Below are 27,938 nucleotides of genomic sequence, written 5' to 3' on the forward strand. Positions count from 1 at the left end.
CGTGATATGGTCATTCACGAAGGCGTAACTGGGTCTTTGAGAATCCCCCACGGTCAGTAGTCCCCCAATGAGACAAGGCAACATCGGACATGACAGGCCCATAACCCCGCAATGGGGCCTGACGTGGGTTACGCGGGGGAGGACTCTGGGTTCCAGGATCCCCCACATGGCCCGTTGGCTGGCACAGGACCTACAAGCGTATTAGTTGGGCGCGGGTAATCATACCCTGGCTTCGGGTAGCACCATCGCGGCAGTTGGCAATGGATGTTGAAAGACAAAGCGGAGAGATACATAGTGTACGATGTCCAGTTTGTATGACGGCCTGAAGGCCGTGCTTGGAGTACAAACCAAATTGATTTCGACTCGTTGCTTGTTGGTCTTTCGAGATACGATCGCGCGGTCATGAAACCAAATACCTCGGGCTGGCTTAGCAAGCCATTCTTGACAGCAGTCCTACTTGGCATAGGCGGGTTTTTGTATGGATAGTAAGTGGAGGTTCTCCCCTCCTAGGTTATCTGGCAGGCATTCTCATATCTGATTCCAGCGACTCAGGAATAATAACTCCCAGCTTGGCACTCAAGTCGTTCTTGGTGTACTTTGGCAACCCCAGTGCTCCTTTGAGAGGGTCCATTGTTTCTGTGTACCAGGCCGGAGGTACATCTCTTTGTTTACCACCGGTGCTCCCGAGACTAACTACCCAACCCCAGCTTGGCTGGGCAGTGCCTCTGTTGGTATCACCAGTGACAGATTTGGCCGTAGGAGGGCCATTGCTTTCGGCTGTATATGGGGTGTCATTGGCGGGGCGATAATGGCTGGCGCTGCCCACGTCGCTATGCGTGAGTAGTCGAATCTTGTAAAAAGTCTATACTGACGTCGTTCCAGTCATTATGGGTCGTCTCCTGGTGGGATTCGCTGTTGGGACAATAACCGGCGTAGCTCCCGTGTTCGGGGCAGAAATTGCAAAGGTAGGTCTGCTTTGTTAGTGTCCGTCGATCTCGCGCCCCAGTTGAAGTCTGACAAGCCTCGAGACACACGAGCGAGCCCGAATCACGGCTGTCAACCAGATGAGTAAGTCATATTTCTGTCAAACCTATTCAAGTACTGAGACGTACGAATAGTGGCTGCTTGGGGTTTCTTTGTCGCATTATGGACTGGAGTGGGTGAGGGAAAGTGGCACAATTCAAACCAATGGCGACTTGGGGTTGCGATACAAAGCCTCCCGGCTCTCCTCCTGGGATCCGGTGTTCTCTTCGTCGACGAGTCGCCCAGATGGTTGTGTCTCAAGGGTCGTTACGAAGAGGCCGAGAAAGCGTTTCGCAACTATCATTACGACGGGTCTAACGACGATTGGTGCCGCAATGAGTTCACCATGCGGCTATGCTATCAGGCATATCATTCGTGCAGTACTACCAGACGGCCATCTACGCCACGTTGCAGTTCAGCCAAGACCAGCAACTCTTGGTTAGCGGCTTGTACGGGTCGGTCGGCCCCGTAGCGTGCTTAATTTCCCTGTTTTTCGTCGACCGTATCGGCCGCAAGAAAATTCTGGTCATCAGCTCATCGCTTTTGTCGGTCTGCTGTTTTGGTCATAACGATCCTGGCTGCGGTATATCCCGCGAGACCCGGGCTTCCCACAAACGATGCAGCCCAGCGTGGTCTAATCGCCTGCATATTTGCTGTTTCAGCAAATTACTCTGCTCTCTTGGGACCTATGACCTGGATTATTCCGTACGTCTGCTTGTTTGAGCAGGGGATTTGGGGGTCTGTTCTGACTTCCTTCTAGGCCAGAAGTCTTCACGACCGAGTTACGAGCCAAAACGAACGCCATCGTCCAGGTCATCCATTACTCCATCAGTTTGATCATAACTCAGTGCTCTCCTATTGCGCTTGTTGATGTGGGCTGGAAGTACTACGTAGGCAGATGCGGTGCGCTCTTGTGGAACCCAAGCTAACTCAGTGTCCCCAAATCCTCTTCATCTTAACCAACGTTCTCTGCGCTGTCATCTTTGCAATATTCTACCCCGAGACTAGAGGTAAACTTTTATCTCCAAGCCCCCGTGGAACAATTCAACGTTTCGTAGGTAAATCGTTGGAGGAAATTGATGAGATCTTTGGAGACGTCAATGTTGTTCACAATACCGACTTAGAAGAAAAGGTCGGCGTTCAGGAAGTGGAGTTTCGCCAAAGGAAGTAACTGATGAACTCAAGATGCTCAAAAAAGTCTGGACCCTTCCTCGAGTTCATGGGCTATCTAGATGCGAAAGCTTTGGCTGGCTCCAGTCGGCCGAGCAGGGGGTTCGTTCATAACCAGCCGTGGCTCGAGCCATTGCAAAAGAAATTTCAATGATTTCACTGGAAATTCTCAGCAAGTCAACTACAGTAACCTCTATCTGGTTAAAGTCCTAAGCGGAGGACCAAAGTGTTGCTGCCAGACCCGTATCCAAAACAGACTTCACTTCACCAACATAATGTTAAACAAGTACCCTATTACATGTTTCCTTCATATCTCCCAGCGTGCCTTCTCTTACAACAAGCCATTGAACATAATTTTGCGCCCAGAGAAACCAGTAAATCACCTCAAACATGTTGGTTCTTCGTCTCCCTCACAGGAACGTACGGCGGTGGCTGAACAGAGCTAGCTGCCTCCACGTCTAGAGCGTCTCGGGTCACCGCCATCGCCAGTCTCGCTTCTGTCCGTCTTGCCGCGTTGAATCTCGTCACTGTCCGGATCCTTTGCCGCTCTGCGATAACCACAAAGAGGGCTATCAGGAATAACCATATATTCAAAATCGTCAGGACCATCCAGATAGCGCATACGTTCCTGACGAGCCTCGGCCAAGTGTGCAGCCGCACGATGTCGATGCCGGTAAAGCCGAAGGTTTGCAAGACTATCCATAAAATAAAGTACGCGAAGACCGTTACGCCGATGCTGATCGGCGGAAGGCCGATGCAGTTATGGAGGACAAAGCCGAGGAGCATGCTGTTTTGTGCGATGCCCACAAGGATGGCGAGACATACGATGACGCTTTGGTTGGAGTCATTGGGCCGCATCATGCTGTAAATCGCCGTCAGGAGTACAGAGGCGGTGATGGACAAGATTACAACCGCTGACACTATCCTTGGTGCCGAGTGGTAGAGGCTCGTTGTTTTGTGTGTTCGTCGTGGAATCACCGGATCTGGCCCATACCAGGCGTGTGGAACGGATTGACGCGGCATTGTAGCGTGGTAAAAGACTGATCGGAAACTATGATGTGCCAGCGAACTACCACGACGGTTGCTTCCATTTATGAGTATTGCTGAGTCTGGCCGATCATGTCATAAATCCCGCTGTCACAAGCGGCAGAGGACTTTCAAGTCATTACCCTGATGACGAAAAACCCTCTCATCATGACCGAACAGGCGCTTCGAGAGTTTCTCGTGATGAGAGAAACTTCGGTGGCGTCATTGGGAGCAGTCACTATTTAATACCTTGATAGTGGCCGATGAATACACCACGACCAGGTTTCCTTAACAATCTGCCATTGAGACCAAGGAGAGCTAATGAGAATGATTTCTACCAAAATTGAGACTCGGGCCAGAAAACAAAGTGAAGTTTCGATTCGATGGCTCCCTGAGAAATATCGGACGATTTCAAAAGGTGGTGGCTGACAGGGGTTGCTTCAGATAATTCAAATAGCTGAAGTTGCGGCAAGCTTCGACCGGCCAACCATATTGCGCGGTAGGCTAGGTTCTGATAACTATACGACAAGACAGCTCTCAACAACTTCCCAAGGAATCGTCTGCGATGGCTTGGCAACATACATGAAGGTGGGTGCCCTGATGGAGACGTATCTATGTCTGGACGATGTGGTCGGACGATGCTCGGACAAACAAAACCCTGCTCATTCAAGACGGGAAAAGCGCGAATTCTCGCCAACATTTCTCTAACTGCCGAACGCTTCCAAATCCTCTCACAACGTTCCCCTCAACTGTGCAGTTTCGGACACAGGACGGTGCGCAGATATACCATTTGGAACAGGTTCTATTGAATGCCTATTGAACGCTTGTTGTTCATCAAGTCATCAACCCGTGCGTCCCTACGAGGGACCGCCATGGCTACGGTCACATCATCAAGTCCGTATGCCCACCCACAGAGACCCGAAACCCGCGCTCCATCATCCTGCCTTTGTGTGTGTGTGTGTGTGTTCGCCGACATGCCTCCGGACCCAGTGCCCAGCTCCGCGCCAACGTAAACACCAAGGCCTTGGATGTACTCCGTACAAGCAGAATACGTGCGTATTCGTACGATACGTCCACGGCATCGAGGCTTCCTCCCTCCCCCTCTCGGTTTGTGCCATACATACCCCGCAGGCAATTCGTTCTTTCGCGGGAGTTAACGCGACAATGCAGCATCGACGATGCAAGGCCTGACTAATGCGCGCGTTACAGGGTTTGGGGTGGTTGGCAGTGGACTCAACTGTGGGGGTTAGCTGAGCTCTTGGCCATAAGCATGGTGTTTCCGGTGCTCTGTACTGATTGGACGCTATGCCCAGCAGGTCTAGAGCTTTATGCCAAGTTTGTGACTGAACTACTTCGCAAGAGGCAACACCAAGTCTATTTGTACTCGTTCACAGCCAGAGAAGGCGATATGCCACACATTCCAATCATTGATGCATCGCCCTCGCTGGCAACTCCGTCGGTGCGCTTGGCCTGTAGGTCGGAAAGGTTACGCCAAGTGAGCTCGAGATGCGATTGCTGACTTGTCAAAGCTGCAGCCTCATGTTCACAGGTGGGTATGTTACTGTACTCAGATACTTGTCGTCCATACGCGTACCTACGACCCATCCGGGTCCCAGTTATCCAGACCCACCAGACTAGAGGACACATGAAAAAGACATGGGCTCATCCAGGGTTACACGGCCTCACTCCCTCTCTCCCACGGCTCGATCAACCCCTGTTGAATCGCGCGTTAAGCCTGTGGATGAGTGATGGCCCATCCATGTTGAGCTCCGCCGTCTACTACTACCTAGGTAGGTACCTACCGGTAGTGTAGTGTAGACCGCGTGTGCCTGTGTCAATGACATCAGCGGGGGTCTGGGATGCCGTCACGGCCGGCCAGATTCCCAAGCTACCCCTCCATCATACCACTTACTGACCCCGCCAGCACCCTCTGCGACCTGCTATCTAAGACGACCGTTTCCCGCAGATCTTCTTCCTCTCTTTTCCATCTTCTCTTTTCTATTATTCCCACTCCAAAAGAAAGTTTGATACCCCCTTTTACCTCCTATCCAAAACGCAAATCACGTCAACACCGCCATCATGCCTCAAGGAATTCCTACCGCCTCCCGTCTTCTGGACCTCTTCAGCCTCAAGGGCAAGGTCGTCGTCGTCACCGGCGCTTCCGGCCCCCGCGGCATGGGCATTGAGGCCGCTCGCGGCTGTGCCGAGATGGGCGCCGACCTGGCCCTCACCTACTCGTCCCGCAAGGAGGGTGCTGAGAAGAACGCCGCCGAGCTCGAGAAGGAGTACGGCGTCAAGGTCAAGATCTACAAGCTCAACGTGAGCGACTACGACAACGTCGAGGCGACCACCAAGCAGATCATCTCGGACTTTGGCAAGATCGATGCCTTTATCGCCAAGTGAGTTTCCCCCCTCTGCTCAAGGCCTTGGCCCAAAGGGATCATCCCAACGTGTTGCTAACGACACCCTCCACCAGTGCCGGTGCCACTGCCGACTCCGGAGTCATTGACGGCTCCAAGGAGGCTTGGGACCACGTCATCCAGATCGACCTCAACGGCACCGCCTACTGCGCCAAGGCCGTTGGTGCCCACTTCCGTGAGCGCGGCACTGGCTCCTTCGTCATCACCGCCTCCATGTCCGGTCACATCGCCAACTACCCCCAGGAGCAAACTTCCTACAACGTCGCAAAGGCCGGCTGCATTCACATGGCGCGCTCGCTCGCCAACGAGTGGCGCGACTTTGCCCGCGTCAACTCCATCTCTCCCGGCTACATCGACACCGGCCTGTCCGACTTCGTCGCCCAGGAGACCCAGGAACTGTGGAAGAGCATGATCCCCATGGGCCGCAACGGTGACGCCAAGGAGCTCAAGGGTGCTTACGTGTACCTCGTCTCCGACGCCAGCACCTACACCACTGGTGCCGACATCGTCATCGATGGTGGCTACACCTGCCGGTAGATGCTCCCAGTCTTTTTAGTTGTGTTTAAGCGTAGCAACAGGACATGAATACAGGGCAGGATAAGGCTCTGGACATGATGTTATGACTAGCTGGATAAATAATAGACAAAAAAGTAAAAACCACCACACTTGATAATGTTTCAGACCCTTTGCGCGAACAGGTTACAAATGTTGGACAATATGATGCTTCCTAAAATTTCAAGCAAGTCTCCGTGAAAAATCAAACATAGTCCAATTGGCAAATTTAAAGTGCATGTCAAGAAACGGTTGTCGGATAAGTGTACTATTGATGTTCGAGCGACCATGGAGCACTGGCTAAGCAGGTGCTGGTCAAGGCTGAGGCCACATTGTGCTCTTCAACCAGACTCACGGTTCAAGATGATGATGCACATATGATGACACGCCATAACTTCATCGCAAAATCACAAAAAGTCTTAGGTAGCCACAAGCAGTTAGCTAGTGTGGACTCACCATCGAGACACTCCACATTGCGGGTTCTCTCAACTTTTCAATTCACCCCCCGCCAGTTTTAGCTCCATACATGCAATTGAGACTTAACTATCTGTGAAGAACCGAAGCGTCTGTTAAAGAGCATCTAAAGTAGTTGTCCTATCTAGAATCTACATAGGAAACGAGATCGGGTTGAAATACCCCTTCTAAGTGGGTCATGCCGTTTAGTGAGCTACATCTCCGGCGTTCACCACTGATACTAGCCACACGAAGCTATCCCAGCTTCACGACACTATAATACTAACACTGAATTTTTTCAACGCTTAATCTGCCGCCGTGCATACATTATCGTAGTCGCGATACAGTCGAAACTTAGAAACATATCGTCCCCGCAGATTTGGTCTTTGGGCTACGACCTATGGTGTAAAAATCCCAACGAGTTGATATTTATGTGAATGAAGAGCATTTTATGACTCTACGGGCATGTGGTTGGCCCCTTAGTTGCTTCCAGTTTCTGGCTACGTTCAGGCACATATCTGCCTAGGAAAAGACGAACATAGTACTCGGCTAATAAATAATCTAGCCGTGAGCTTTGGCATACCGTATCAAGTCCAAAGTCTTGTATGTACTAGCAAGGATCTTGCTTGAACAGACTTTGCAATTGTGACAATCTTACATCAGAATGAGGACTGACACGTATTATAGGCTTCATCCCGTCTAGAAACAGCCTGTTGTCGGATTTCGCCCAGGAACTAAGATATAGGAGAGGTCCTTAATGCGACTGGCGATGCGTTGTATTTCCCGGGTCTATGCTTCACCCACAACTACCACAGGATTGGGGGTTTCTCGGATGCAATCTATAGCAATGGTCTTGGCCAGACATTGATGGGGTTTTCACAATAGCATTGTGTACGGATTGTAGTACGTGTTATTACTAGCTATATACCTAAGCCTATAAGTAATCTCCTCTACTAGGCCATATGTAGATGTAGCCATAGGATCTATATATCAAGGCTCAGATAGGATCTCCATAGTTATAGTGCTATTATTCCTTACGTGCCGATTACCGTACCATCATTCAAGGGTCGCACTATATATCATTGACGAGTCAAAGTCCAGCCGGGGGAAGCCTGTTCTCAAACTTATTTGTTGGCGCTACTTGGTAACCCGCATGCACCAAAGACATCCATTTTATAATTACGGCTCGACCATTGTGTTCTGAAACAGTCGGTTGAGGTAGCTTTACTTGCGAAACGTCCGGAAATCAAGGGGCTTTCTTTCTTACTCCGATGTTTGGTACATTCGATTCTGCGACTGCCTTTTCGAAGCTTGTGGCTTCAGATAGCCATTACATGTAGGTATCGCTAGTACAATTTGATATTGAAATCCGATTTCGTCCGCTTCCTATCGCATCTCAATCACGAAGACGCACCAGAAATAGGAACAAGATCGATAGAAACAGAAACTCCGCCACCGAGGTCGCCGCCAATCGACCGCTTCTGTGTCCCCGCTTCGGTGTACAAAGCCAACCGAATCGACTGTCTGGGTTCCTGCTCACCGGAGATGGTCGCGACAAACAGGTATCTGGGATCCTCAAACTGGCGGACAGGGACGTCAAAGGTCCACTGGCCGCCGTTTTCACCCTCGGCAGGCCGGTCGTTGATCCCGGCATATGCCTTCTTGAACTCCTCCCTCCTTACATCCACCCACAGAGAATGAACGCCGAGCGATCCGTTTGGGTGCTTGATGTTCTCTGCCACGTGGTTAGGTACGCGCAGCTCGCGCGGCGTGCGGTCGAAGCACCAGAACGGCAACTCGCCCCTCTCCACGTCTGCCCCTGACCCCGTTCCGACGCCGGCCGGAAGCGCAACAGCCCACTTCAGCTCCTCGCCGTCTGGTCGAATTCTTCCCCCGGGAACCGGATCATCGTAGGCTGCTATTGACTGGGCGGCGCGCACACGTTTCTGGATTTCGGAAAACCCGGATTCGTCCTTCAGAGAGTACGCCCAGTCGATGACCGTGCCGTCTGGCTTCGGGCCCCATTTGTGCTTCAGGCGCTCCTCCTGACTGATGCCTTCGACGAAGGAGATGAGCTCGAGATATGTGCCATCGGCGAATATGACAAGCTTGTTTTCAGTAAGCCCATCAGCATGGCGGCCGCCCGTGAAGATGGTGAATTCGGAGGAAATCCATGACGGGAGAGAGGCGAGTACTTGGTGGGGGACAAGAATGACGATGTGGTCGAGGAGAGGTGTATTTGAAGCTTGGTCCGCTGATGAAGCCATGTGAAGTTTTGCCCGAAATACTTTAGATGAGGTACTCTGTGCCGATAAAGCGAATGAGTTGCTGGTTCGGTTCCTCTTACCATCTATTCATCCGATTCTCGGGGCATCATCTGGTATTTATCGTTGCTTTCCCCGCGCGCCCCACTATGTCACCATTGCAGATAATCATTGCGAAGAGGCTGATGGAGTCCGTTATCGGTTAACGAATTTGGAAGAGCAAAGCCAGCTTTCGGTGAAGTATGAGATTCCTCTTGCAGCTTTCGGAATGTCCTGGCAATCAAGACCGAAAAGTCTCGTTATCCAATTTTCGACATGTTTGACTGGATGATCCTTAATCGGCATCGCTTTCCAGTAGGACTTGAGTCGATGGCCCAATCAAGGGATTGAATTGATCTAAGACCCTTGAGCTCGCCTCTCGATCATCTGGCACCACTTCAATATTCGTCGTGGCTATCAGGCCAATGGAAACGCCAATTTATCAGTCGCGTTTCCCCTCCAGAACAGCGTACCTACTGCATTCGTTGGATGACATCCCCGTGAGTCTGCATGGATTATGCTACTAGTCAGTCAGGACTCTCAGTACGCGCGTCGATCGGAGCTAGGCTGGGAGTACAGTAGGGTGCAAAAAGTCTCGGTACACCTCACAGTGCGCTACCTTAAATACACTACAGGAAATACACTATATCTCTAGATATTAGGTATAAAGGTAAGATATAAAAATTATATATAAGTACCTAGATATATAAAGTATATTATAGTGTACTTATAATTCTTTTTACTTTTTTTGTAGTAGAGATATAAAGTCTAGATATAAATAGGTTTAGGTTTTTGACTTTTTTCTTAAGGAAATACAGTGTTTATACGATATTTATCCCCTATAAGCTTACTATCTCTAGAAAGTAAGAGACACTATATTTTCCCTCTTATATTACTACCTTGGTAGGTAAGTAAAATAGATATTTAAATACAAATTATATAGTAACTTAGTAAGGCTATTTACTAAATATTTATTTTAATTTTAGAATATCTACTTAGCTTAATATTGCTTATTATAAAGTAGTACTTTAGGTGTATACTGTGCATGTGGACTGTGATTTCTGGCACCCCACTGTACGTAGTAGACTCCTGTAATATACAAAAGTGCGAGGAAACAACAGATTGTTAACACTTTCAGATATTCGTATTAATCGCCATTGTTATTTACACTGTTAGCCCCCAATTCGGCTTCTGCGTCCTCTTTACAGCTTTCCATAAAGATGGCAGCCCGTTTGATTATTTATTTGATGCCCCCGCCAGGGTTAGAAGCTCAGCTGAACACTCCTGGGTTACCCCCGCACGTCTACTAACATGTTTGATCTAGTGATCTGCGACTCCCACCCCCCTCGAGCCCATACATGGTCATAGCCATGACCGTAATGGGCAGAGAATCATACAAATGCTGTTGTACAACGGCATCGGGTAAACAACCCCAGTGATGTGGCCTAAAACTTCGGCATGGGCGTTAATTTCCGTATCTTCCTTCACTACATCAATCCCACGGACGCAAGTGTTTGTTTGCCTCATTTGATTCCTGTGAGACAGCAGGGGGTTTGCGCTGTGAATAGAGCCATCCTACACGACTTTCTTGGCAGTCCAAGGACCGCTCCGTTCGCATTGTCACCTACAGCATTCTGAGTCAAGTCGCCTTCAATCGTAAACAGAGAAACTTGAAACACCGAACCTCCGCCTCCCGGTCAGCCCGAAGCCCCCTGTATCATTCGTTCCCGAGTCCCATTGAGGCTTATGTTCCTCCAAATGGGAATTTTGGGGACTCCTTCAGCTTCAATCGCTTGGGTTCCACATATTGCACCCTGCCAGAGTGGCAGCGAACACGGATGGATTCCTAGCCTCCCGTGTTACACATGAAACTCCAACCGTCTGATGCAAGCCCTCGTTCAACCGGCCTCCGTGGTGCTTGCCGCATGAATTTCGTCGGACAGAAACGATCATCAGATGACAGAATTGGTCTTTCGCAGCCTGTTTGTGCCCACTGCGGACGTGGAAGAAACCCACATCCATGCGTGATTCTCCCCCCTCGTTCGCCGGCGTCGCTTTGGGCTGCTATTATTGGTTTCCATTATAGCCAGGGGACAATCCTCGATCACCTCCCGGCAGTAGATATCTGATGCGACCACCCGCCGCTCTTCAGCCCAGTCGATCTTGGTCCTTCTTCTTGGGACTTCCCACAACCAGGCCTTTTTTTTTTCTTTTTTTTTTTTTCTTTGTCGCCATTCGCTTCAGCCGATCGCTTCTTTCTTTCTCCTCTTTGGAGTGAATCCCTTCTTTTTTAAAACAATACCAGCGGTTTTTCACGTTCTCTTCTTCATTCGCCTAGGTTCTGAACATGGTCTCAAAAACAGCCACACTTCTTGGTTTTGTGGCGGCGGTGGTCGCCAGGGTGCAGTTCTTGGCAAGTTGACACGATGATCGGCGAAATATGGGACGGTGTCTAACCTTTTGTTCAGGGAGTCGCCATATCTGGCGGTGACTTTGGCTGCGAAATTGATGTGAGTTGCGACATAGTATCTGTAGAAAAACAAAAGCTGACCAAAGATAGGGAAGCTGTCCCCTGGGCAAGGTCCAGCTGCCTCTCAGTTCACTGGGAGGCGGCGATGGCGAAGGGCAGATGAAGCACTTTGTCCAAGACGACAAGCTCAATATGTTCCGACTGCGTAATGATATACGACACCTTGGATGTATTACCCTTCAAACTAACAACTCATAGCCATCGGCTGGCAGTTCCTCGTCAACAACCAACTCGGCGGACAACTCAACTCTAACAACTTCGGCCGCTACGACCAGGTCATGCAAAAGTGTCTCGCAACAGGGGCCTACTGCATGCTCGATATCCACAACTTTGCGCGGTGGAACGGTGGCATCATCGGTCAAGGCGGGCCGACTGACGACCAGTTCGTCTCGCTGTGGACACAGCTTGCGCAGAAATATGAGAGCAATGAAAAGGTCGTCTTCGAGCTGATGAACGAGCCGCACGACCTCGACATCAATCTGTGGGCGGCAACGTGCCAGAAGGTTGTCACGGCGATCCGGCAGGCTGGTGCGACGACGCAGATGATTCTGCTGCCCGGAACCAACTTCGACTCGGCAGCGCAACTCGTCAGCAGCGGCAGCGCGGAGGCTTTAGCGGCGATCAAGAATCCCGACGGCACGACGGACGGCCTGATTATCGATATCCACAAATACCTCGACGAGGACAACAGCGGAACCCACAAGCCGTGCACAACCGACAACGTGGATAGTTTCAGGACGGTCGCCGAGTTTCTGAGATCCAAGGGGCGCAAGGGGCTGGTTAGCGAAACAGGCGCCTCAAGCGATGCCTCGGTAAGTTTCGACGTTTATCCCTGAAGGGGAGCCCGAGACTGATTAAACATGTAATAGTGTTTCACAAGCTTCTGCGCGCAGAACACTTTTATCAACCAGAACTCTGACGTCTTCATCGGCCTCGTCGCATGGGCCGCTGGTAGCTTCGACACCAACTACATCCTCAGCCTAACGCCCAAGAAGTCAGGCAACAGCTACACCGACAACCAATTGATGAAGCAATGTGTTCTCGACACATGGGCAAATACGGAACAAAACGTAACGGCGCCGGCAACAACGGCGCCTCAGCCCGTAGCTTCTGTAGCCCCTACCACTGTTCCGAGCAGGGCACCAAGTTCGGCGCCGAATCCAGCGCCGAACCCACCGTTGAATCCGGCTCCGGCTCCGGCGCCCACCGCGGCTCTTAACAATGCAACAACTGGCGATGAGGCAGGTATCGTTCCCCCGACGACTGTGGTAAGCATGCTAACCACATTGTTGGTCGATACTTCTACGCCGACGCCGCCGGCACGAACCGGCTTTGGCAGCAATGGGACAGCAACGACAAGCTTGCCGACCATTCCGACAGCTGCAGGTTCGAGAATAGAGATGGCGGGAGCCTTGATTGGTCTTATCTTGCTCCCCATTTTATTCTGAACCTACGAATAGTAAACCCGCAGCGTTGAATCAAAGAAATTATTGCGTTATCAGACTTCAACGAGTAAATCAAGTGATGTTATGTTGCACATGCCTCTTCTTGATGTGCCAAAGAAATAGAGATCTGTGACGAGTAGAATGAGGCACTGGAGGCATAAAAGAGGATCCACAATTGCCATGCTGCAATTGTGACTTATATCACGTCGTGACAAGATTTTTATGAAGCGTTGCCATCACCTTACACAATCAACCGTCGTACACTCAGCATTTAGTATATCCCAAGCAGTCGAGTACAAGGCTTCTCCTCATATTCGTCTGTTGTTAAAAGTGCAATTTGAAGGTGCTGGGCGAAGAGAAATCAGATTGTAGCTAAAAGTTGAGGTCTCACTAGAAACAAAATATCGGGCCTGTCATTCTGACTGTTCATTATGAAAGTTATGTGACACTCTCTATCTCTATTCTAAGGTTGGCTATTCGTGACGTTGATCTTGAGCTGGCTATCAGCAGGTATTTTTAGTCGAGGACATGGCAGCTGGGTGTAAATGTCAAATGGGATAACATGATATCCATACTGAGGAAGCCATGGAATAAGATCGTATAAGAACACTAGATTTCGGAATTCAGTTTCCATACAATGTGGCCAGTAAGCAATCTTCATACTCGTTGAAATAACAATGGTTTCTGACAATCAAGATTACACGACAATACGTACTGTCAGTAGTCATCTACGCTAAGTAACTATTATGTATCCACGATACTATACTACACATGATATCCAGCTGGGAAGATTCTTACTAAAAGCCAATCCTAAGGTCATCGTATACCGGTTGCAATTACCCAACGCTGGAGCTTTGTCTAATAAGCCTTTAGTTTCATAGTATGATCGCATACTGGAGGAAATATTGAGACAAGCGGTAATAAAAGTCCTATCGTACTTGGGTAAAGACTACAGCTTAGTACTACGCTACTACACTTGGCACTTCAGTCCAACGTTTTGACCCATTCATCATTCCGATTTACAATTTCAATATACGCCGAACTGGAAGAATCCTTGCAAGTCTCAGTAGTCAGCCAAAGTGCCAAGAACGCGTCTCAAAAACTGCTTCTGGCCTGCAATGTTCTTTTCATACGCAACACCACCCTTGTACAGGTCAAAGTGGCCCCCTCCTACCCTCAAGGCCTCTCCTAAAGGTGCCCGTCTCACGCACTCTTCTGCAGCATCCAGCGATACTTCGTGGTCCCATGTTGGCAGAACAACTAGGTATGGGCGAGTGCTCTTCTGAATTTGCAGCAACGGCCGAGACAACATGATGCTCAAGAGAGACCGCCCGGCAATAACGGTGGGCAAATCTTCACCATTGTCGGGTGCCAAGCGAACCCAGCCCTCTGCTGCCTCCTGCGAAGCCATCACTGCCGGGGTTGAGCCGTCGCTAACCAAGTTGACATAGCGCGGTTCTTTGGCACCCCATAAGTACGACCCGACAATGTCGGCTGTGGCCACGGCTGCCAGCCTCAGAGACCGGACCAAAGGCATCTGCAGCACACCGGCAAGTCCATCGACGAGCGGACACTGCGCGATACCCGCCGCCAGGTCGTGGTCCTCTGCCATGAGAGCCGTGACGTGCATGCCGCCGAAACTGCTCCCCCACGCGACGACGCGAGATGAGTCGACCCAGCTGCTCTGCTCGGGCTCACGTACCCATTTTATGACGTCTTGGAAGTCTTGTAGCTGGTGCGTCACGTTGAAGACGTTGCGCGGAGAGCCTTCGCTTTCGCCGAAGCTGATGTAGTCGAATGTGACGGCTGCATAGCCCTCCGAGGTAAACTCGCCCGCGAATGGTGACAATCCGGCCGCCTTGATAGCTTCAATACCGTGTCCCATGACGATAGTAGGCATTGGCCGTTTCGATCCATCCGGTTGGTATATGGAGATTGCAATCTTGAGCCCATCACGGCTCGATGTAATAAGCCGGTCTTCTATTGTGTATCCCATGATTTCGACGTCGATTTTCTTGACGGTTTCGTCGAGAGGCATTCATCTAGAGTGAAAGCACAACTGGGTTTTTCTTCTTCTGAAAGCTCTTGCGACTGCGCCTCACATAGAATTCTAAATTATCTCCCACGACATACAAAAAACCAGCTGCACGGGCCTTTTTGGGCCTCGTTTCATGATGACAAGACGTGACGACGCTATCTAAACTTTCGTGGATGATAAAGTTGCGGGGAAGCTTCAAACGGGTGACGGACTTTGCCGCCGGGTCTGCTGCCCAACCGTCGAACCGATGGCCAGTACGTGATAAATGAACTCGGGTGTGAGCGCCGGCAACTGCCATGTCGGTCTCGCACCATCCGCCTCTTACGTTTCCTCTACTTTCCCAGCTGCGATGGCTACCTTTCCAACAACTCACCCATCTCGCGATGTCTCCGAGAGGCTCAGGGAGCTGTTTCGGACCTTGAGGTCTTTTGAGGTCGTGAGGCTAGTCACTCGACGTGGCTGGCCGAGATTTATTTTGTCTCTCATGCTTGCGATAGCAGCAATCCGGCGGATAAGAAGCCTGTTGGGGATGGCTCTTTTCAACAACTTTACTCGAGACAAGTACGACTGGAGAAGGGAGTTGGTGGTCGTCACTGGCGGTTCTGGCGACCTCGGGAACATACTCGTGCGGAAGCTGGCAAAGAACTGTATCAAAGTGGTTAGTCTTGATATTGTACCTCCAGAGAATCCGCTACGTAAGTCAATCTGCGTTCTCCACTACTCGTCTTCTGTTGACAACAGACGCAGCATCGAACGCATCCTTCTACGAAACGGACATCACCAGTTCCACTTCCCTCGAAAAGACCGCGGAGCAGATACGTTGTGACCATGGCGAACCTACAGTACTGGTCAACAGTGCAGCCGTCATGAACATGGCTTCCATTCTTGACGAGACCGAGGAACAAATTCATCAAGTCTTTGATGTCAACATCATCTCCAGTTTTCTGTTGATCAAAGAATTCCTGCCCTCGATGATCAAACACAACCATGGTCATTATGTCGACATTGCGTGTCGGGAAGTTTTTGCTCCTGGCGTGAACAACGTAGACTACGCATGCTCAAAGTCCGGTACCTTAGCCCTGCATGAGGGTCTGATGAAGGAGCTGCGGCATCGGTACAAGGCGCCAAAAGTGCGGGCAAGGTAGGTCGCAAGAGAAAATCTCCTCCCCCCTATTTATAGATTGTCCAATTTGTTGACGGTTCCATTCTCTGTCAGTGTTATCCATCTGCCTCACGTTAAAACAGCCATGGTTGAGAAGGTTAAGGGCTCCGGATTCCTCAAGTCAAAGATAGTCAAACCCGAACCCGTTGTAGACCTTATCTTCAGACAGATCATGGCTGGACGTAGTGGCCATGTGCATTTGCCGGAATAGAGTTGCCAGGGCGCGGAGTTGGTCCTGATGGTGGGTTCCAGAGGCTCTCAGAAACTATCACAAGGAGGTCATTTTTGAATGACTGAAGCTTAAGCCGTAGTGTGATTTTGTTACCGTTATGTTGAGGTGGCACGGCTTTTTGAACGGTTCTGGTGGTTTCACGCCCTCTACTTTGACTATTTCCTAAAACTTCCTAATGCATGTTTCAGTCTATTCGCATGATTGATTAATGCAATATAGTGACTCGGATGGTGTAGCGATATAAGTCGTAATTGCGCATTGGCAATTACAGAACTAATACCCTTGCAATCACAGATTGCCTAGTTGAATGGCTTTTCTATGTATATTTCTTTACGATCTGAATAATAGTTCAAGGTTCCTATTACTACACTCTTAACTTCTGACGCTCTATGCACCAGTCTCGTTGCGCATTTGTACGGTAGTCTTGTATGTCTTAAACTTCCTGGCCGGAACACCCTTTGCAAGCATCTCGTCAAGCTCTTCATAAGAGCGTCCACCGGTTTCGGGTTGGAAGTACCATAGGTAAAGAAGTGAGAAAAAACACAACCCACCAAAGATGAAGGAAAGTTTGGCACCCAGATTGGCCTTATCGGGGCTGAACAGGTAAGGAACAACAAACTGCCACATGACGTTAATGCAGTTTTGCGATGCGTACCCAATTGCGACGGTCTTGGCTCGGAGTCGAGACGTCGATGTCTTAGCTAAGAGGGAGAAGGCACTCGACCCGATGGAAACGTTGTACCACCAGCTGTATAGGAGAATGAAAGCCACGGTTCCCTTGATCATGGGTTGAGTAGTACCAGTTCCCAGTCCTCCAGCGATGAGGAGGAAGGCTGTAAGCACCACCAAGCTGTAGAACGTTAGATTCCTTTGGCCTATTTTGTCAATGACAGCAGCGGCCATCAGATTACCGACAATGGGCAAAACTGGTTGGGCGATTTGAAGCTTGTAACTCATTGAGGTAGAATAGCCAGCGAGTTGAAGATAGTAGGTGAAGTAGCCGGCAACCTAAGCAGATCAGAGTTTAGCATCCGGTCAACTCGTGGAATGCAGGTCAGTCCTTACCCAAGCTATGCCGCTGAAAGCTTGAATTATCAACGGCATGATGCTGATGATTGTTCTTCGCAGGTTGGACTTTTTAAAGCACTCCAGATAGGTGACGCCGTCTGTCTCGTGGCGAACGTCTTCCAATGTACGTTCTATGAGAGCAAGCTTCGCTCTTCCTTCGTTTCCTGTGTGTCCAAGTCTGCCTAAACTCTTGAGGGCTTCCTTCTTCTTTCCTTTGGACACAAGCCACCATGGGGACCTTTTACGAGTTAAGTCAAAGCACCCACTTATGGCCCCCCCCTGCATTTGGCCTACCCCAAAAACGATGCTATTATAACACCACTACTTTATTTAATTAACTATTAACAACCTCTTAATGCCATAATAATACAGCTTTTGGCCTTACTAGGTAATTCTAATGCGCTGGATTTATCTAGCTTACTTTTAGTATTACTAGCCGTAATCTAGGCTTACCACACCTCCTTAATTATTACAAACTTTATATTTAGATCTAGTGTAATAGCCTTCTGTTTTCTAGTTATACTATTAGTAACTTAGGCTTCTAAAAGGCTTATTTTTTACTAGGTAGCAGCTAGTATATATAACTACTTTTAGAAGCCTTTTTTAACTTTTCTAAAAAGCTAGTGTTATATAGTAATATTTTACTTTAGTTAGCTAAATAGTTAAAGTTAATCCTTAAGGTCTTTTACTTTTCTTAGTGTAAACTACTTTATATTAAATAGCTAACTATTTATACTATTAGTATTTTAGGCCTTATAGATATCTTTAGTAGCTAGATTAAGTAGTGTTAATAGTATTAATAGTATTATTATTACTTTTTAAACTAGTAGCTTATTTATAAGTAGCTTTACTATACTAATAGGCTATAACTTAGTGTATTTCTAGCTACTTTTAATATTACTTATAGTTAATCTAGCTAGGTAAGCCTTATAATAGTAAGAAATAAAGTTTTTTTTACTTATAATAGTAAAGTTAATTTACTAACTTAGATATCCTAGCTTTTTCTTATATACTACCTTAATAAGGCTAAAGACTAACTAGTTAAGTAGCTAGAGGATATAAAAGGTATATAAAAGTAAAAATAATAAATAGACGTTATTAATATAGTATAGCTATATAAACTTTATTATTATATAGCTTTTATACTTATTTAAGATAAGTAGTCTAGCCTAATTAGGCTAAAAAGGCTTAGTCTAAAAAAAAAGACTTTTTTTAACTATTTAATAGTAGTATTATTAGTAGTCTATTTATTTTTTATTACTATAAATTCTTATTTATTATATAGATTAAGATTAAAAAAAAACTACTACTACTAGACCTTTTTACTTTTATATATAACTAAAAGATAAAAAGTATTACTTTTAGTAGATATATACTTAATAATAAATACCTAGGCCCTTAATCTAGGCTACTTTTTCCTTACTATATATATTATAGCCTTACCTAACACTAGCTTATTATTACTTTTACTCTTAAAGATACTAGTCTTATCTATATTATATTTATTAGCTAAGTTAATAGCCTAAATATAAGGTATAATAAGATATTTAAACTAGTCCCTAATAACCTTAGTAAATACCTTATTAACACGCCTTAAATTAATAAATTAACTTCTTTAGACCTTAATAGATAGGTTCCTCCTAATAAAGCTATCTACCTATCTCTTGCCTATAGGTTAGGTATCCCCTATAGTATAGAGGATATAATAGGTAAAGTCCTTAAGTTATTAATAGGTTAGTAGCAGCCTAAGGTTAGCCTAGGTAGTCACCTAAGTAGCTAGGCTAGCCTTCTAGGTAGCTAATAGTTACTAGAGGTCTTTAAAGGTAACTAATTACTATTAGTAACTATTTATATAATACTAAAGTGTTAATTATAGTACACCTTATTACTTAGAGGTAACTTAATAAGATATACTACTTATAATATTAGTAATTACCCTTTTAACCTTATCTTTAGTATATTAGACTATAGGGTATTAAAGAAGGTATTCTAAAAAAATAAAGTGATTTAATAAAAAATTAAAAATGTTATAATAGTTTAAATTTAGAGGTTATCTAGAAAGTCGGTGGCTGGGAGGCATTTTTGGGGTGGGCCAAATGCAGGGGGGGGCCATAAGTGGGTGCTTTGACTTAGTTCGACTTGGGAAAATGAAATGAGCAGGTACTAGGGGGTATGATTTACTCAGGCATAAATGGCCAGAGAATAGCCGAAACTCCTGCAAACCCGAACTGACAGCAGAACACTGTGCGGTACGCCCAACGCGACTGGGATGTTCCAGTGTAATTTATAATGATGAAGGCGACCAATGGCCCGACGCCGTAGGCTACACCCACGCCGCAAGTAAAGATACCGCTCAATGCTAACGGAGTAATCTCGCCAATATACGAGATCATGATCGTGCCAAGTGCGCCAACCATGAAGCCATTGAGAAGTTTGCCGGCGAAGAAAACGGCGTTGGTGGTTGCGATAAACTCGATGGCAACGGCAACGAACGATATGAGGAGGGCGATGGCAAGGACTTTCTTTCTGCCGATGAAATCTGCCAACTCGGCGGAGGCAATAGACGATACCACGGCGCTACGATATGTCAGTCTCTAAGTGTAACTGGCTGAGGGGTATTTTTCTGTTGTCTCTCACGTTGCAACGGGAGCGCCACTGAATGCAGATTGCCACGCCGCTGGCAGTACGTAGTCGCCCTCAAACTCATACCCAAAGTCTCTGCGAAAAGTCGGGATGCCTACGACAGCCCCTGCAGCTTGAAGGTCGAAACTGAGGAGAATGATAGTCCAGCAGGCGTAAACACACCATGCAGATGCCCATGGGTAGCGAACGAGGGATTTCCATATACCCAACTCGTGGTCCTCGAGGCCAGCCGCTTGTGCCAGCTGGGTGTCTGTGCCAAGTTCGACATGTTTAGTGTGCAGGCCATCTTTCTCGGCTCCGGAGCCGTTGTTATGAGTTGTCACAACCATTGATCAACCCAACGACAGATACAAAAAAAGAAGAATCGTAATTGTTGTGACAGTTGCTAATAGACAGAGATTTTGCTGTGGCCAAAATGCTGATCATGGGCGGCGGCAGGCGTTGCAAACGAAGAACGTCAAGACAAGCAGTGATGCCCGCACCCAAAGGCCATGACAAACAAGTTGTTGATGTGCATTGGCTACTTGGGAAGAATTTCCCAACGGCGCAATTCCTGGGGACATTCGACAACAACCATGCTTCCCCATGGGGTGATGTGATCATGTGGGGTGGGATTGGGACAGGGTATGTCCAGGTGTCGGAATATGGATAATCACGTGACTGCTGGCTGGATATATGTATCCAGCCGGCCAGCAAACAGATGTATCTGACTTTTCCCCTCTTCACTAATCAATTTAACAAGCACTGTTTTCACCTACGTCGTGACTATATTGCCATGGATCGATTTATCCCTGGGATACCAACACCAGGATATGTGGATGTACCAAGTAGGCATCTCGAGGCTCCGAATTCCTCTTCCGCGATGGGTCTACAGGGGTTCCGCATTTGATTGCGTGGTTCATATTACCTATCACGGACGAGCCCGACTGACATCCCAGACTTCCTTGCCGCCATCCCGCGGGTCCGTCTTACTGCCTCTTTAGATAGCACAGCGCGGTTAAGGTAAAATAACACGCCGTTGGTGCCAAAGCTAGGGATCGGCGCCCTGGATCAATGAGTGGCGTTAATATCTTACGACGTTTGTCCGTTCAACAACTGCCAGAACAGCAACCTCAAGACAAGGCTGAGCATCGAGCGGAATTTATTGCAATCACCATTTGAGCTAGCTTAACCACAGGCTTCGAGACAGTCAATCCCGACAACCTTCAAGCAGCAAACCACGATCTTGAGGAAACTAGCAACCCCGCTCCAAATGGCGCCAGCAGAATCCAGGGGCACAGCGTCCCTCACTCAATTCCCGTCAAAACCACGGGTCTTCATCTTGACAGACATCACCAACGAGCCCGATGATGCGGAATCGTTTTGTAGATATCTCACATACGCCAACCAATTCCGCACCGAAGGCATAGTCGCCGTCACGTCAACGTGGCTCCGGAACAAAGTTGCGCCACAGAACCTGCATGAGATTGTCGATGCGTATGAGAAAGTTGTCGACAACCTCAACGCCCATGCTCACCCGGGCTCGCCCTACCCCTCGGCGCAGAATGTGCGCAGCCTCATCAAGTCCGGCCCTCCGGTGAGTCGATTTGCTCTCGTGCAGCGTGTGCTCGCAGTTGTCCAGCTAACTGAATTGCTGAACAGGTCTACGGCATGGAGGCTGTTGGTGACGGCATTTCCCTGAGCGGAGGAGCCGAGTTGCTCCTCGAACGGCTCACGGCGCCCGATAACGATCCGCTCTGGGTTCTCGTGTGGGGAGGCGTCAATGTGCTTGCACAGGTCCTTGAAAAAACCAGAAATCGGCCAGACGCCGCCAAACTGCGCGAAAAGCTTCGCGTCTATACGATTTCGGATCAGGACGACTGCGGGGGCTGGATTCGCCAACAGTGGCCCGAAATATTCTACATCTTTTCCATTCACGGCTGGAATCAATACCAATGCGCCGCATGGAGTGGAATCTCGTCCCATTGTACTAGCGATGTCGGAGGGCCGGACAATTCCAAAGTGACGCACGAATGGGTTAAAGACAACGTCCAAATTGGTCCTCTGGGCGCTGCATACCCCAATTTCGAGTTCATCATCGAGGGCGACACGCCGACCTTTCTCTACCTTATCCAGAACGGCCTGGGAGTCCCAGAGGAACCATCTTATGGATCTTGGGGAGGCCGTTACATTCCGGTCAATGTCGGTCCAAAAGGCCTGCCGTCTAGAGGTCATTTTGCGGATGCAATTGATACAGTACTTGGCGTGGACGGCAAGCCGCACAAGACCAATCAGGCCACGGTCTGGCGCTGGAGGAACACATTTCAGGACGACTTTGCCGCGCGCATGCAATGGACATTGACTTCAGATTTTGGCAAGGTCAATCACCACCCCGTCGCCTCGTTAAACGGTGACTTTGGCTTGGCGCCTCTTAACGTCGAGGCCGATGCCGGGGGTGTCGTGTCTTTTGATGCATCCGAAAGTTATGACCCTGATGGCGACAAGCTCAGCTTCAACTGGTACCAATACCGCGAACCCAGCTCGCTGCAGACATATCACGGCCTAGAGGTGTCCGATATCGAGATCAAGCCACTCAACGATGATCGCAGCAAAGTTGAGGTACTAATTGCCCCTGCAGAAAAGTCCTGTATCGTGGCCAGGGAGAAAATTCCTCTTGAACGAGGCCTCCCTCTCCACTTGATTCTTGAGGTCAAGGACAACGGCACGCCCTCTCTGACGAGCTATCGCAGAGTCATCATTCATCCTGTTGATAGAGAATTTGGCTCTGAAAAAAGATAGTGCAGAGCATAGATAAGATGACAACGTCAGCACTCGGCATTCATTATGAGTTGCGGTAGTGGCGCGAGCTTAACTTCGTGTTGCGTGCCTTGAGTGGCGTTTTTGGGACCCAATCAGATACACTTGCGGGTGGTTGATTTCGTTTTGGTTTTAGCTCAGGAGGAACTAGCACCACAGGCGCTTTCGACTCCTATGAATCAAAATGTTATCGCACGATACTTCATCCCAGTTCAATCAGCGGCAATCGGTCTACTATGTACTCCGAAGTCCCGAGTGAGACCCACATTTTCCCAAGAGTCGATCACAGTCTACGGATACACAATTCATTTGTTCTCTCTTTGCTTCCTCATCTACCCCGCTCTCACTTGTTTGCATCTTGTCAAATGTGGCGGAATTACACGTGAATTAGCCGGCGAATGCACGGTTGCCCTACAGCGAATTGTTGGGGAATGGGCGGTGAATTGGCCCCACTTCTAGTGGCAAGTCCACTAATAATATCGCCAGGATTAGCCGGGGATTTCCTAACTAAGAAATAAGGGGTTTTCCCTATTTCTATAGTAATTTACTATAGATATATAACATATAACAGAATTAAGTAACTATTATAATCCTTACTATTAAATAATTAATAGTCTAATATATACGTCTATAATAACTAACATGCCTATCTACTAATTAAATACTATTATAATAATTAATAAGAACTATAATAATAAGGCGACTATCTTATAATTACATAGTAATTAGTTTGTATAGCTTAACGCTATCTAAGTAAAAGTAAAGCGTTATAATTTCTAGAAGTATATTAACCTAGAGGTTATAGCAGCAGACTAATTAATCCTTAAGATATATCTAAAGAAACTAATAAAGCTACTTATAACGTAATATCTATATACCTTAACTAAGGATAAGCTTACTGCTTACTAAGAGGTTACTATAGCTATAGTAATTACTAGGATATCCTAGTAAGTAACTATATAGCTATATATAGTAAAAAGTAAGGCTATTATAACTATACCTAATAGGCTTATATATAAAACTAAACATATAATAACGCTAGATAATCTTAACCTATATAATCTTATGTACTTAAATAGCTAGATAAGCTACTATTATAAAGAAGTATATAAGTATACTACTTAGTAAAAAGACATTAAAGACGTAGCTAATATAGTTAAATTTACTATATCTATAGATCTTTAAGAAAAATATTATAAATCTAATAAATTACTAGCTAAATAGCTTAATAAGCTTAGCGTAGTAGTAAGAATAACTAAAAAAAAGTATATAAAGTATGCTTATAATAAATATAGTAAAGTGTTAGTAAAAGCCTAGTAAAAGGCCCTAACTACTAAAAAAGATCTTACTACATAGCTTAATAAATAGAACGTAGCCTATAGTAAATTAGTATAAGTTAATTTACCTAACTACTAACAGCTATTAATCTAGTTTAATAACCTTACTACTACTTTATAAAATAGTTTGCTTAGCGCCTAGCTAGATTTATATATAGTAATAAGTAAAATAATAAGTAATTAGAATAATCTTAACTAGTAGTTACTTTATAAGATAGCACTAAAGAAAGTTAAAGCCCTTACTAATAACTTACTATATTATAGCTAAGTAGGCTGTAGCGTATTTAGCCTAACTAAAGGTAATAATAATAATAGACTAACGCACGCTAAAGGCGTAGTAAAGGATAGTAAATTTAATAATAAAAGGCATTACTACTAATAAAGTGTAAGTAAAAAAGTAAAGTGCCTTACGTGCTTTAGCGCCTATTTATTATAACTTTACTACTTTATAAATAAGTTATAAAGGCCTAATAATTAGTAGGTAAATACATAACGTTAGTAATAAATTAATAAGTATATTATAAGTAATCCTAACCTTACTAAATAAGTATAGAGAATTAAAGCTAAGTTATATTAACTATATAGTAAATACTACGTAAAGGTAGCCTTCTATACTACTTTATAAGGCTATAAGCTAGGTAATTTAGCCTTACTTAATTTAGGCACTACTAACTATATGTTTAACTATATATCTTAGTTTATTATATTAGTAGTAGCCTTAATTAGTAACTATATTTAGGCTAGTACTACCTAAGTAGTAATTAAAGGATATAGTACTATAGAGATTACTTTAAAGGGCGCTAATAGCTTACTAATAAAGCTCTATATATATAACGTAATATATTATAGCGTATTTACTATATTACTTATTTCTTTTATAAGGCTACACTAGTAAGGTATATAGTAAGATATAAGCCTAGGTAATAATTACTTAAGGCGTATAGATTATAGCCTTATAGGCTATATTAAGGAATAAGCTAACTAATAAGTGCTTAAATATTATAGGTAACGTAGCTATAGCTAAGAAAGTAAAGGCGCTTTTACTATATACTCTACTAATAATTTACTACTAACCCTATAAGTAAGAAATAAATATATAACGTTAATATAGTAATAACTACTTTATAGTAATATAATAATATAGTATAAGCGTCTTAGCTACCTAGGTACTAAGGCTCTATAAAGGATTATAAATACTACCTATAAAGTATATCTAACCTAAGTTAACGTTATAATAATATAAGACTATAATTTATATAGTCTTAGTAAGATAAGGCAGTAGATTTACTACTAGCCTTATAAATCTATTATAAATATAGCGCTAGGTAATTACCTAGCGCTAGACTTTTATAATCTTAAATAAGGCTATATAGGATACTGCTTAGTAATAATAATCTTAGATTAGGTAATAGGCCTAGTGTAGGATTTTTACCTATATAGCTACTACTAAGATACTATTAAATTAATAATAAGGGGCTTCCTTATAATACTAAAAACTAAATATTTAATTACGCTAAAAGTTATTAAGGCTAACTAAGAAATCCTACGCCTTAAGCGACTTATAGATACGCTCTTTAATTATAGAATCTCTATTAAGCTATTAGTAGTAAATACCTAGGCTTAAAATAGTAGTACTAAGTAAATTACTATAATTATTAAACTTAAGGCGTAATATATATAGATTAATATAAAATTACCTAAAGTCCTATAGCCTAAAATTATAACTATAGCTATATACCTTTATAATTAAACGCCTTTAATAGCTTAGGGGTAGAAATCCTTATATTAATTATTTTACTTATATTTTATACTTAATAAGCATACTAAGCCTTTACTAATAGTAAAGCTAGATCTTTTATATCTATAAGCCTATAAATACTAAGCGTATACGCTAATAGTAGACATATAACTATTATAAAACTACTAGTAAAAGCTTACTACCTATATATAAATTAGATTCCTTATTAAGTATATATCTAGTAATTTATATTATATCTAGTATCTAGCGTAAAATAAGGTCTTTACTATATATAACGTAATATTTAATAAGAAATAAATCTTTAATAGATTAATAAATAAATTACTTAATAAGCTTTATAAAGCTAATCTTATAGTAATTTAATAATAAATTAATAAGCTAATTATAGCTAGTAATTAATCCTTAGTATATAAAGAAGCTAATAAAGAAATAGATAAAGTAATTAAATATACTAATATTACTTTACTAGGCGCTTTATAATTAGGTAACACACTAGAATATCTATATAAGTAGGTAAAATTTATACTTCTCCTTACTTTACTACTATTACCACTAAGCGCCTTTTTTATAGCTTTTATAGATATTAATATAAGGGGTAGTAAAATAGGAACTAATAGTTCTAAATTAATTAATCTAATAGCTAATAGCTAAATACTTACTAATAGTAAAATAAATAATAAGTAAATACCTAAATTAATAGCTAATAGCCTATTAATTAATTTATTAATAGCCTATAGCCTATAAGCTAGTAACTTACTTAAGGTAATTAAAGCTAATAATAGTTTAAATAATTTATTAAAAGCTAATAGCCTATAAGCTAGTAACTTACTAGGAACTAATAGTTCTAAAATAATAAGGATAGTAATCCCTTATGCCTTATCTTATCCCTATATAATTAATTTATAAGATATTACTAAGTATAAAAAGGTGTTTAATTCCTAAGTAACTATAGCTAGCCTATTAGGTAATCTCTAGCTAGTAGTAACCTTATTTAAAGGTGTTATAAAAAGGTATTATCCTACTGTGTATATAGGTAGTTAGATTACGCTAAGGACTTTATTTAAGGCTATTTTCCTTATAGGGCTTACTTTATAGTAAAAAATTACAGACTATATATAAGGCAGCTTATAGGTAGTAATATAGTCTAGTATATTATAAAGTTAACTAATAAGTAAAAATTACTACCTTTAGCTAAAGCGTACCTAAGGCTACTTAATTAACTATATAACGCCTAATAGGTATAATAATTATAAAGACGTTACTAGTAAATTACTAGTATATAATAGAGGAGTTACTAGACCTTATAAGCTAATAGGTATGTATTAGAAGTTACTATACCCTTTACTAATCTATAGATAGTTAAAAAGCTACCTATATAAAAAGTAATTTAAAGACGCTAAAAAAGTGTATTTATATAGGCATAAAATATTAAAATCTTAGGTAATAGTGCTATAAGTAGTAGCTAAAGGGTATTAAATCCTTAGCTGCTATTAGGTATATACCTATAAGCTTAATAAATATAGTTAATTAACTAAATTTAAAGTAAGACTTATAGTCTATAGTAACTAATAAGTAAAAGATTTATAAGATACCTATATAGCTATATTAGTAGGTACGTTATTTAAAATACTTATAGTAATAGCTACTTACTTTAATTTAGAATTACTTTAATATAACATAGTAAATATATTTGTTTACGCTACTATTAATAAAGTAGTATTTATAGAGATACCTCTAGGCTACTAAATTACTAGCTAGATCTTCTAGTTATTAAAAGCACTTTATAGGCTTTAGTAATTACTACTACTATAGTAAAAGCACCTTAAAGAAGGACTTACTATATAAGGCTTTTACTAAGTGCCTAGTAAGAACTACTATTAGAAGAAGGATTATATTATATTCTTTTTTTATATTAATGACTATATATTAGCCTATTACTATATAAATAACCCCCTCTTTTTCCCGTAATAAGATAGTAGCT

General features: G+C 44.5%; 10 protein-coding genes across 10 annotated transcripts; 5 read left to right on the plus strand and 5 right to left on the minus strand.

Annotated features, from left to right (window-relative positions):
- Window positions 1–402: 402 nt before the first annotated feature.
- GLRG_02161 (uncharacterized protein) lies at window positions 403–2,194 on the plus strand (the record flags this gene model as incomplete). Its single annotated transcript, XM_008092819.1, has 9 exons — window positions 403–485; window positions 545–654; window positions 708–836; window positions 883–965; window positions 1,029–1,068; window positions 1,119–1,350; window positions 1,784–1,913; window positions 1,958–2,033; window positions 2,082–2,194. The coding sequence occupies 9 exons, from the start codon at window positions 403–405 to the stop codon at window positions 2,192–2,194; spliced, it is 996 nt and encodes a 331-aa protein (XP_008091010.1).
- Window positions 2,195–2,577: 383 nt separating this feature from the next.
- GLRG_02162 (uncharacterized protein) lies at window positions 2,578–3,216 on the minus strand (the record flags this gene model as incomplete). The annotated part of the gene is made up of 1 exon (XM_008092820.1): window positions 2,578–3,216. One exon carries the CDS (start codon window positions 3,214–3,216, stop codon window positions 2,578–2,580), a length of 639 nt encoding a protein of 212 aa, XP_008091011.1.
- Window positions 3,217–5,298: 2,082 nt separating this feature from the next.
- Window positions 5,299–6,176, plus strand: GLRG_02163 (short chain dehydrogenase; the record flags this gene model as incomplete). Its single annotated transcript, XM_008092821.1, has 2 exons — window positions 5,299–5,618; window positions 5,696–6,176. 2 exons carry the CDS (start codon window positions 5,299–5,301, stop codon window positions 6,174–6,176), a joined length of 801 nt encoding a protein of 266 aa, XP_008091012.1.
- A 1,868-nt stretch (window positions 6,177–8,044) lies between these two features.
- GLRG_02164 (glyoxalase) lies at window positions 8,045–8,911 on the minus strand (the record flags this gene model as incomplete). The annotated part of the gene is made up of 1 exon (XM_008092822.1): window positions 8,045–8,911. One exon carries the CDS (start codon window positions 8,909–8,911, stop codon window positions 8,045–8,047), a length of 867 nt encoding a protein of 288 aa, XP_008091013.1.
- Window positions 8,912–11,294: 2,383 nt separating this feature from the next.
- Window positions 11,295–12,696, plus strand: GLRG_02165 (cellulase; the record flags this gene model as incomplete). The annotated part of the gene is made up of 6 exons (XM_008092823.1): window positions 11,295–11,348; window positions 11,416–11,457; window positions 11,508–11,622; window positions 11,676–12,289; window positions 12,347–12,589; window positions 12,616–12,696. 6 exons carry the CDS (start codon window positions 11,295–11,297, stop codon window positions 12,694–12,696), a joined length of 1,149 nt encoding a protein of 382 aa, XP_008091014.1.
- Window positions 12,697–13,985: 1,289 nt separating this feature from the next.
- GLRG_02166 (uncharacterized protein) lies at window positions 13,986–14,960 on the minus strand (the record flags this gene model as incomplete). The annotated part of the gene is made up of 1 exon (XM_008092824.1): window positions 13,986–14,960. The coding sequence occupies one exon, from the start codon at window positions 14,958–14,960 to the stop codon at window positions 13,986–13,988; it is 975 nt and encodes a 324-aa protein (XP_008091015.1).
- A 529-nt stretch (window positions 14,961–15,489) lies between these two features.
- On the plus strand, window positions 15,490–16,333 carry GLRG_02167 (short chain dehydrogenase; the record flags this gene model as incomplete). The annotated part of the gene is made up of 3 exons (XM_008092825.1): window positions 15,490–15,655; window positions 15,708–16,101; window positions 16,177–16,333. 3 exons carry the CDS (start codon window positions 15,490–15,492, stop codon window positions 16,331–16,333), a joined length of 717 nt encoding a protein of 238 aa, XP_008091016.1.
- Window positions 16,334–16,741: 408 nt separating this feature from the next.
- GLRG_02168 (uncharacterized protein) lies at window positions 16,742–17,458 on the minus strand (the record flags this gene model as incomplete). The annotated part of the gene is made up of 2 exons (XM_008092826.1): window positions 16,742–17,362; window positions 17,420–17,458. 2 exons carry the CDS (start codon window positions 17,456–17,458, stop codon window positions 16,742–16,744), a joined length of 660 nt encoding a protein of 219 aa, XP_008091017.1.
- Window positions 17,459–19,599: 2,141 nt separating this feature from the next.
- GLRG_02169 (uncharacterized protein) lies at window positions 19,600–20,394 on the minus strand (the record flags this gene model as incomplete). The annotated part of the gene is made up of 2 exons (XM_008092827.1): window positions 19,600–19,999; window positions 20,060–20,394. 2 exons carry the CDS (start codon window positions 20,392–20,394, stop codon window positions 19,600–19,602), a joined length of 735 nt encoding a protein of 244 aa, XP_008091018.1.
- Window positions 20,395–21,317: 923 nt separating this feature from the next.
- Window positions 21,318–22,843, plus strand: GLRG_02170 (uncharacterized protein; the record flags this gene model as incomplete). Its single annotated transcript, XM_008092828.1, has 2 exons — window positions 21,318–21,641; window positions 21,707–22,843. The coding sequence occupies 2 exons, from the start codon at window positions 21,318–21,320 to the stop codon at window positions 22,841–22,843; spliced, it is 1,461 nt and encodes a 486-aa protein (XP_008091019.1).
- Between the last annotated feature and the right edge of the window lie 5,095 nt (window positions 22,844–27,938).

Source organism: Colletotrichum graminicola, assembly GCF_000149035.1.
Source record: "Colletotrichum graminicola M1.001 genomic scaffold supercont1.6, whole genome shotgun sequence".
Lineage (NCBI taxonomy): Eukaryota > Fungi > Ascomycota > Sordariomycetes > Glomerellales > Glomerellaceae > Colletotrichum > Colletotrichum graminicola.